Source organism: Gorilla gorilla, chromosome 11, assembly GCF_029281585.2.
Source record: "Gorilla gorilla gorilla isolate KB3781 chromosome 11, NHGRI_mGorGor1-v2.1_pri, whole genome shotgun sequence".
In the NCBI taxonomy this organism is placed as follows: domain Eukaryota; kingdom Metazoa; phylum Chordata; class Mammalia; order Primates; family Hominidae; genus Gorilla; species Gorilla gorilla.
The window spans coordinates 21,154,198-21,164,194 of NC_073235.2; the positions used below are offsets into that span (position 1 = coordinate 21,154,198).

Consider the following 9,997-nt stretch of genomic DNA (forward strand, 5'->3'; position numbering starts at 1 on the left):
GAATTACTACATGTCCAATGTTTAGTTCAGTGCCTCACACATAGTAAGGTTTTGATAATTAGATATACTACCATTAATGACCCTGGTATTCCAAACCCCTAGCCCGGTATCTGACACTTGGTAGGCAAGCAACAGCTCACTTTAGAATGAAGTTGTATCACCCAATAGTAAAATTATGAGAAAATAAGAATAAGAGAAGATACATGGTTAGATTTCCAAAACATCAGATGAAGAGGTATTCATGTCCCAAGAGGTTTTCCTCCATCCAGTGTTATGTCTCAAGTGTAGAAGATGAATACATATTTCTGATATTTTTAAATTTTGATTTTTCATGTCTTTGGGGGTATAAAGGAGCACCTGGATCTGCTGCTGTATCTGTGACGACAGAGTCGGGGTATAGCACAAAGAAGGCCACCAGCCCTGCATGACAAGAGCTCCGGCACATTAGGAAGACTCTTGGTCCCAGAGTTCCTCCCTACCCGCTATTTCCTGAACTCCTGTTACTGAAGACCCATTCCTTTAGCTTTGCGCTTTGTTTCTGTTAAACTACCTCTGGGGAGGGAACATTTTAAGTCTCACTTATAACTCAGTATAAAATCACCAGAGCGTTTTTAGAGTTCAGGCTTGAGGGTCAGTGGCAGGAGAGGTGATGGGAATGAGAAGACTCCTGGTCCAGTGGGGAGTTCTGGGAAAACACGAGGAGGGGACAAGTGAAAAGCTGGAAACACAAGAGCCCAGCTTAGCTGCTTTACCAAAAGCCAGATGCTCCTGCGTGCTTCTGTTTGACTGGCGTGAAGTACTGGCATGAAAGGTCTGGGCTGTGATCACTGTTCAGGCAAAGCGCCCAGCCCTGTGCCTGCCTGATCATTCTGCATTTGGCTCTGACTCCTGCACTGGTAGCAGTTACCTGGGACTGCATTGCCTTGAAGTGAGTGAAGGAAGTGTTCTGAAGTATATTTCTGTGGTGAGATGGATGTCTTCATTTTTATTTGAGATGCGGCTCATGAATGAATTGTGCCTATACATGGTCTTTGCTTTCTCACTTCGCGAATGAAGCTCTCAGTATTTAACTCCTGTCACTTATCAAAATATTACGGAAACTACAGACGGTACCTGGCTTACATTGGTTTGACTTATGATTTTTCAGCTTTACAGTGGTGTGAAAGTGATTCTCATCAAGTACACTCCTCGACTTATGATGAGGTTCTATCCAGATAAGCCCATTATGAGTAGAAATTATCATAAGTCAAAAATGCACTTTCAACTCACGATATTTACAGCTCATGATGGGTCTAATGGGACCTAACCTCATTGTAAGTCAAGGAGCGTCCATATTTATCAACATATTTTTCTGTTTCTTTGACATCTGCAAAGGTTCTTAGGTCTAGTTTAGTGAGACAGAACGCAAGAACAGTAAGTCAGGCAAAGCAGATGTATGACTCATAGATAGGCAGCAAGAATAAACAGAAGCCTAGGATCCAGGGTGAGCCAGTCCACCAAGGCTTAGTGAAGCTGCCCAGGGTAGATGCAGTCTCGTCTGCATGTCTCCCACATTGCATCACAGCTGAGGGACCCCAAAAGCACTTTACTTTGGGTTTTATTCCCTGAGTGTCACAGGGATCACTGAGCTTAAGCATTACAGAACTTTCTGTTCTGAGAGGAACGAGGACACAGCCCTGTTGTTTATCTTAGGATGTTGCATTCTCAGTACATCCTTGTCCAAGAATTGCAAGAAAGAGGGGGAAGAGCTGGGTTGACCAAGGCCATCTGAGGACCTGGCCTCCTGTAGCAACCCTACTGATCTACACTCCTTAGCTCCATTGTTCAAAAATGTTTTCATTCTTAACACATAAAAACTTTTGCATTCTAAATTATACCATCAGCTGTGATAAAGCAAAGAAATTCTGATAACTCAAGCACTGATAGCAAATTATCACTGTCATGATCAGACTAGGATCACTGCCAGCCTGCTTGTGATTGCAGGAAATGGTTTATTACACATGAGACTACGGCATCTTTCACACCATATATACTCAAAAATAAGTATTTGTTGATTACGGTTTCTATTTTTTCTTTTATAAACACATACTATATTGATAGTTTAAGTATATTTTTACAAGTAAGTAATCAATTAGTGGAATCCTAAATATGTGAGGCAAATAAGACCTGCCCACATGCAATGATACTTGACAATACCTGAGCTTCTAGAGCTTGGACTTCAGTTCTGAAAAGGAATGTTGATTTGCCATCTACTCAAATCACTGCATGACAGCATTTCTTGAGAGGACTGCAGCCAGGGTGGGGTGATTCATATTTGCTTCAGCTTCTTTCCGCCAGGCCCACTAGGGAGATGTTCAGCAGATACAAACATACCCAACTGCTCCTCCATTCAGCACTGATGTGCACACTATTTTGACTCCGTTTCCTCGTCTTTGAAATGGGAATAGTTGTATCTACTTCATAGAGGGTTGTCAGAATTAAAGGAGATGCTGATGCTGATGAGAATAGTAATTATAATAACCAACACTCACTGAGCATTAAATGTGTGCCAGGGAGTGCTTTGCAAACAGTCTCATTTAATCCTTATGATGAGCTCTTATTATTACGCCCACCTTTGAGACAAAGAAACTGCTAATGGGAAGATAATGTTTGCAAAGCACCAGCATAGTGATTTGCATATAGCAGCTACTCAGTAAATATTAGCTTTCAATCTAATGAGGCTAGAACAACTTTTGCAGATTTCAAGGGTATTTTTCTTAATAGAAAATTGTCATGCCCACCTCTTTTTACATATGTCACTGCTGAGTAAAGTGTCCCTGTTTGTAATTCCAGACTTCTGAAGCCTTTGTTGCCCTTTGATGATCTTGGAAGCATTTCTCTAATTGAGTGTGGTGGAGATGGGTGCTGTCAAAAAATTAGTTGTCCTGTTCTTCTAAAGTCCTAGAATCACTGAAACTAGAGGCTAAGTTTCCCAGCCTCCCTTGCAGTTAAGTTGTCCATTTTACTAAGTATTTGCTGATGGAATGTTAGCAGACAAGATACAGTCCACTCCTGAGGTCAGCTCTTAACAGAGTGAGTGTGTCTCCTGCACACCATCCCTCCCTGCTTTGCTCCAGCTGAAACCCAAACATGCAGTGGCCCAGCTTGAACCATCAAACAACAAAGCTCTAGGCCAGAGGTCAGCAGACTATAGCTCAGAACCAAATGTGGCCCACCACCTATGTTTGTAAATAAAGCATTAATGCAACACAACCACACCCATTCACTTACGTATTTTTCTATGATTTCTCTCTTGCTACAACAGCAAGAAAAAAAAAAGTTGTGTAGTTGTAACAAAGACCATATGACCCATTAAGTCTCTAGAGAAAAAGTTTACTGACCCCTGGCTCTAAGGGATAGCAGACCACAAAAAAGATTGAAAAAAAAAACTAGACTATTTAGAAATATAGTGTTTAATTTTAAAGCCATTGTGGGCTTTCTGGTTGTCTTCTTTGCTATTGATTTCTGTTCTAATTCCATTGTGGAGAGAGAACATATTCTGACTAATTTTAGTCTTTTGAAATCTTTCAGGCTTTCTTTATAGCCCAAGATATGGTCAATTTTGGTAAATGTTCCATGTGCACTGGAAAAGAATGTGAATTCTGTAACCCCCATTTTTAAAAATTACTTTTTATTCTCTGGTTATAAATAACTACCATTATGCCTACCATTGTTTGTTGGTGGACAGCAATTTATCAGCCTTATGCTCCTTTTAATGTAAACAACAAAAGTAGATGGAACTAAAGCTGAATACCACAAGAATTGCATAACTCCTAAATGATCACAATATTTCATTCCTATTTTTACACTGGGAAGGAAAAGCAGTGCCCACTAAACATCTTATTACTTTGCAGTGAGCTCTGTGAGCAGAATGTAGAAGTTATGTTGACTCCAGAAATGATCAAAGTGGAATTCCCTATGTTGAACTACAAGGACATCAGGAAGGAGAAGTAAGTGAATGCTTTTATGCCTTATTAAAAGGTAATCTTGGATGAAATTTGTTCTGCACAAAGTACAAAAGTGTCATGTTGTCTGAGTCTAAATAGCTCAGTCTTTGAAAGAGACACATTTCTGGTGCTTCATATATTTAGATGTGTATTTTATTTTGGGCACAATTACACTCCCTGAAATCTTGTTATCAAGTAAGCCTTTAAAAACTAAAATCAATTTTCCATGTGCTTATCAATCAATTTCAGGATGTGTTTGTTTCTTATTAATAGCTGATTGAGTTTCATTCTGTATAAGGAACTGGCTCTGGAGCCAGACCATCTGGAGCTGCACCATTTATACATAGAAAATCTCAAGCCAAGTTATTGTCCTTATCAACTCTGGGCCTCAGTTTCCTCATCTGTAGCATGCAGAAAATAAAATCTCCCTGTCACAGGGCAAATGTAGGATGAAATGAGATGCCAGCCATGGAAGCACCTAGCCAGTTGCCTGATGTGAACCAGAGCTCAGTAAATGTTCTCTCCTCCTCTCCATCAGGGGCTAACTAGCCAAGCAAGCATCATCCCTTGAAAAATTGGTTTCAAAAACTCAGTAATAAACATATAAAATGTGTTCCTCCTCATTGTAATGAAAGAAATACAAATTAAAACAAAAATTTTGAAGAATACTTTTTAATGTAAACCACCTATAGTTCATATGCTTTATAAGTTTGAAATTCCATGTATAAACTTTATTTTTATTCTTTTTCTTTGACAAATGCCTTTATATTATGTTAAAAATTAGAAAATATAAAAAATTTTAAATATGATAAAAACAACCACCCAAAGGTAGTAACATACATTTTGTTGTGTGGTCTTCCAAAAATATGGATATATATTTATATTTATATATTTATATTATGTATTTATATATGTACTTATATTTTAAACCATGTATATGGTTTAAATATATATTATATGGTTAAATATATATAAATATATATAGTTAAGTATATATTTTCCATATATATGGAAACCATCATATGTGGTTTAAAATATAAATACCGGGCGTGGTGGCTCATGCCTGTAATCCCAGCACTTTGGGAGGCTGGGGCAGGTGGATCACCTGAGGTCAGCAGTTAGAGACCAGCCTGGCCAAAATGGTGAAACCCCATCTCTACTAAAAATACAAAAATTAGCTGGGCGTGGTGGCAGGTGCCTATAATCCCAGGTGTTCAGGAGGCTGAGGCAGGAGAATCGCTTGAACCTGGGAGGCAGAGGTTTCAGTGAGCCAAGATCGCGCCATTGCACTCCAGCTGGGTGACAAGAGCAAAACTCCATCTCAAAAAAAAAATAAATGAAATATAAATACATATGGTTTTAACAAAATTCAATCATATTATACATATTGTTTTATCTTCTGCACTTTTATTTAACAACATATCATAAGCACATACTTATAAATATACATATGAATTATTATATTTCCGAGTAGATGTACCATAATTTATTTAATCAACAATCTGCCAATGAACGTGTAAACTCTTTGCAGTGTTTTCCGTTATCAATAGTTCTGCAACAAACATCCTTGTGCTATAATTCCTTTCAAACTTATCAGACTGTTTTCTTAGGATAAATTCTAGATCAATGCGCATTTTAAGGTTTTAATATATATTGCTTAATGACCATCCAGATAGTGTGTTACCATCTCTCCTACTGGCAGAGGTTAGAGCTGCCTGCATTCAAATGCCCTGGACGACATGGAATAGTGTCATCTTTTTTTTTCATCTTTATCAATGAGACAGAACTTTTTAAAAGACCATCTCATAATTTTAATTCTTTGTTTACAAGTTATACTAAAAACTTATCTATGCTTTTCAACCATTTCTCTTCTTTTATGAGGGACTTGTTTTGCCTATTTTGCCTATATTTCTTCCTTATTTGCAAGAGTCCCTCATTTATTAAAGATAATTACCCTTTCTTATATATGCTGCAAATTTATTTTCTCAGTTTGTCGTCTACTTTGTTGTGGGGGGCCTGCCTTTTCTGAAAGGAATGCTCACATTTCTTAGAGCAGTATGAGGTCTCTCTGGTTTGTCTGTGATAGTTCCAGAGACCTGCAGCAGCCAACACTGCTCAGAAAACAGATTGGCAGTTTCTGGTAAAAGAAAATATAAGAAACAAAATTTTAAATGGAATTCCAGTAAGCATCTGTTTTGATCAGTTAATTAATTAATTAGTTAATTAATAGAATATTGTGTTCTGCTACCCAGCACATAAAACCTCTTGCACCTCAACACATAGATGCACTTTGTGTTTTGCTTCAAGTTTCAAAAAACTGACATAGGGTTTTAAATGAAAACCTTTTTTTTTTTTCTACTTCAAATATTACCTCTGGACATAGAATGGCTTGCCCCAGGAGCAAGGTAATATTCAATACCTATCTACTCACTCACTCTTTTACATGAGTCTTCACTCTTCATACCATGGAGCTAATGCTGAATGGCATTTGGTTATCAAATTATCATTAAATGAAATAGAATTTATTACTTTACATATTCACTCAAAGTGGTATATCATTTTTTACGTATTTTTAGTACTTTACAAAAAAACAAACTAACAATGAACTATAAACATTTTCTGCACACCAAGTCAGCTTCTAATTTTTTCAAAAAACATACATACATTTCACACATTTGCAATAAACATTTCCATGACATTTTTAATTTACCTCTTTGGCAGGTAAAATTATTTTATGTACATTTTTTGTGAACGAAAATTGTCAACATAATTATCATTTTATTGGCTGCATAGTATTTCAGCAAGCTGATATCCCACAGACCATTTTCAAAAGTGATTTGGTTCAGAAACTCTCCTCAGCTCACATCAAGCCTAATCCTGTGCTCAGTTCTTCCCTCTCTGTTCTTACTTTTTCCTCTTCCTCACCTCCTTCTCTCCAGCCAGAAGCCAACAGAGTCCTCCCTGCCAGACACCCAGAGCCTGGACAGACAGGGACGGAACAAAAAGAACACATCAGCCGTGTCCCATTTCCCCCTGAAGACTGTTCTTTATTTGGTTTCTGGCAAACATTTATTTTCATGGCTGCAAAGAATCATCTGCTCTCACTCAATGGCTGCAATTCACCAGAGAGATTCTCTGCTGCCTGGACAGCGGTCTCGGCCCTTTCAACACCCACAGGGGAATCACATTCCCCATAAAATGTTCCAGGAACTGTGAGACTGTGACTTTAGTTGCTGACACATTTTTCAGCACTCCTTAGATCAACACAGTATTACTCAATCATTAGTATCTCTAAGGGGAGACAGGATCTATATATTTTTAGACATGATTCCATAAAATGGTACCAATTAATTTCTTTAATTATGTGCATTAGGGAACATCTTAATTCTCCATTTTCAGGTATTTCTGGTTTTCCAAAACTGTCAGCCATTTGCCAAACATGTCACCCTCTTTTCAAAAATGTCTCAGAAGCACTTTATTTTATATTGGATTTATATTGCCCAAGCAGATTATATAGCTGAGTTCAGAGTCTTTGAACAAGACATATGGCCTTTTAACCGAAACACTCATCATTTCCTCCCACATATCTGGATGCTGGTGAGCACCATGACAGTCTCTGAGCCGAGTCTCCATCTTAACCCTTGGCCCCAGCCCACCAAGAGGCAAGCTGGCCCCTAAGAAGCCCGGGTCCTCCCCATCTCTCAGCCCTTTGTCTACTCCCACTGCACCCATCAGTTGATAGCCTCATTTTACACCACGTCCAGTCAAAGTTCTACCCAGCAACCCCCGCCACACCAACATCAGCCTCGGCTCCACATCAGCCACTACTTGGTCCAGGTGCACAACCCTCCCTGAGGTGCTCACTCTTCTGGAGCCATTGCCAGAGTCAGAAATAGTGTGTATCTACCTCATTCATAAAGATGAAAAACCAGCCAGCGTTGACTGAGCACTTAGAAGACCTCACACCAGGATCTCTGTGAATAAGATCTCTTTTCACCTTCGCTACAAGGCTGGGAGATGGGAATTACACCATTCGCACATCAGGAAACAGGGGCTGTGGATTCTTAGGTAACTTGCCCGTGCTCAGAAACTGATGCAGCTGAGGCCAGAAGCCAGGTTTGAATCATTCATAAGCTGAGTGTTTTCACTGGTAAGTAAACTATCACTAACTGTGGTGAAAACCTTCTTTGTATATTAAACGAAATGTTCCTCCGACCTTCACCAGCACTGCTGGCGGGGGGTGATTTGCGTGGTTTTATTAAGTGTCCTCATGTTTCCTTGTTGGGTTTTTTGATACTCAGAGAAGTGAAAGATCAAGCACAACCAGCAGAGAAGGCCGGAGAGAAGCTGCTCGAGGAGATGAGGAACCTGCGGGGCAAAGCACTCAACACATACCTGATTCTAGAATGAAAGTCACCAGTAGGTCAGTCCCTTCCATTTGCTTTCTGCGGGCCACTGTGGCCCCTTGCGTCCATTTACATGCCAGCAATCTCTGCAATTAAAGTTTCTGGATAAAAAAATGAAATGTAGAGGATGTATATATCTTTTAAGTGATAATTATAAATCTTATATTTAAAAATAAAATGGAGTTAGGATGATGACAGCGTTGTTAGCTTCTTGGTGTGGTGTTTAGTGCCGGAATGCTTCTGAGCAACATGTGATGAGAGACTAAGAGCCGGGCACTGGCAGCTGTTTCTGAGGGTCTTTTGGAGGTGTGGTGTGGTGGGAGAGTGGCTTTGGGGAGGGGATGCTCTCCCACCTCTGCAGAAGCAGCCCCCTCCATCCCCGGGGCATCACTAGATTTGCCTTTGGAAGAGCAATACTGGTATGAATGCTGGCTCCCCACATAGCTGTGCAGGTGGCAGACAGTGGCAGGGGACCTGGACCTGGAGAGGACACTGTGAGGTGACTAGAGCTTGCACCAGTTTCCCAGGAGGAAGCATCCTCCTGGGAACTCACAGAAGCACCTGGAGCAGGAGGTCACGGCAAGGGAGCCAGGAGTTCCAGTGAACACGTGTCAGTAAAAACCAGGCCTCAATATTGTGTTTGTGAACATGACTGCCTTCATATGCACAGGCTGGGAAGGCTGATGACATTTGGGTTGTGTTATAATAACCCATAATTATCCAAATATATTTGGATGTATTCCCTCCACTCATTTTTCTATGAATACATTTAAATAGCTGGTATCAGACTGTATGTTTGTAGTCTTCATTAACTCATTGATTCTGAATCCCAGTCCTGCTCTTGCTCACTATGTGGCCTTCTTAACATTTCCTAACTTCATTTTCCCCTCATGCAAAGACAAGTGCTCACCTTACATGGGGTTGTGAGGATTCAATTAGGAAATGTGCAGAGTATACCTGGCATAAAACAAGAGCTCAAACATGAAAGTTTCCCTTCACTCACAGGGCAGGACGTAAGCATCAGTCATTTTTTAAAAACTTTTTATTTAGAAATATTTTTAAACTAAAGGAAAACTTGCAAAATAGTACAGAAAGTTGCCATCTCTATTTTACTCAGATTCCTCTAACATTAACATCTCCTGCGTGACAATGATCAGAAACAGGAAATTACAATCAGTACAGCTTTATTGAGTAATGTCTGTTCAGTGTTCCAGGAGTCCACACTGCGGTTGGTCAACGTGTCCCCTTCTTCTCCTCATCTGTGACAGTCCCTCAGTCTTTTCTCATCATTTGTGACCTTGACACCTTTGACAGTTGTTTTGTAGACTGGCCTTCAGAGAGTGTGTGTGTCTAATGCTTTCCCAAGACTAGGGTGAGGTTATCCATTTTTGCAAGAATTCCACAGAAGCGTTATGTCCTTCTTGGTGCATCTTATCAAGGGGCTTGTGATGTCGATATGTCTTCTTACTGGTGATGTTTACCTTGGTTGCTTGGCTAAAGTGGTGTCTGCCAAGTTTCTCCACTGGAACATTAATATAATCACGGGGAGAGACTTTGAGATTATGCAAACATCCTGTTTTTCCTCAGCTTTTTTCCCACTCTGTA

General features: G+C 39.7%; 1 protein-coding gene across 6 annotated transcripts in view; it reads left to right on the top strand.

Annotated features, from left to right (window-relative positions):
• The window catches only part of CFAP221 (cilia and flagella associated protein 221), a 115,701-nt gene extending 107,114 nt beyond the window's left edge, over window positions 1-8,587 (top strand). For all 6 annotated transcript variants that reach the window (XM_004031690.4, XM_055380511.2, XM_019022704.4 and 3 more), the window contains 2 exons: window positions 3,894-3,989; window positions 8,288-8,587. In XM_004031690.4, coding sequence (XP_004031738.2) covers window positions 3,894-3,989; window positions 8,288-8,396 — 205 coding nt within the window. In that variant the 3' untranslated portion in view covers window positions 8,397-8,587. The remainder of the gene's footprint in view (window positions 1-3,893; window positions 3,990-8,287) is intronic.
• The last annotated feature ends 1,410 nt before the right edge of the window (window positions 8,588-9,997 follow it).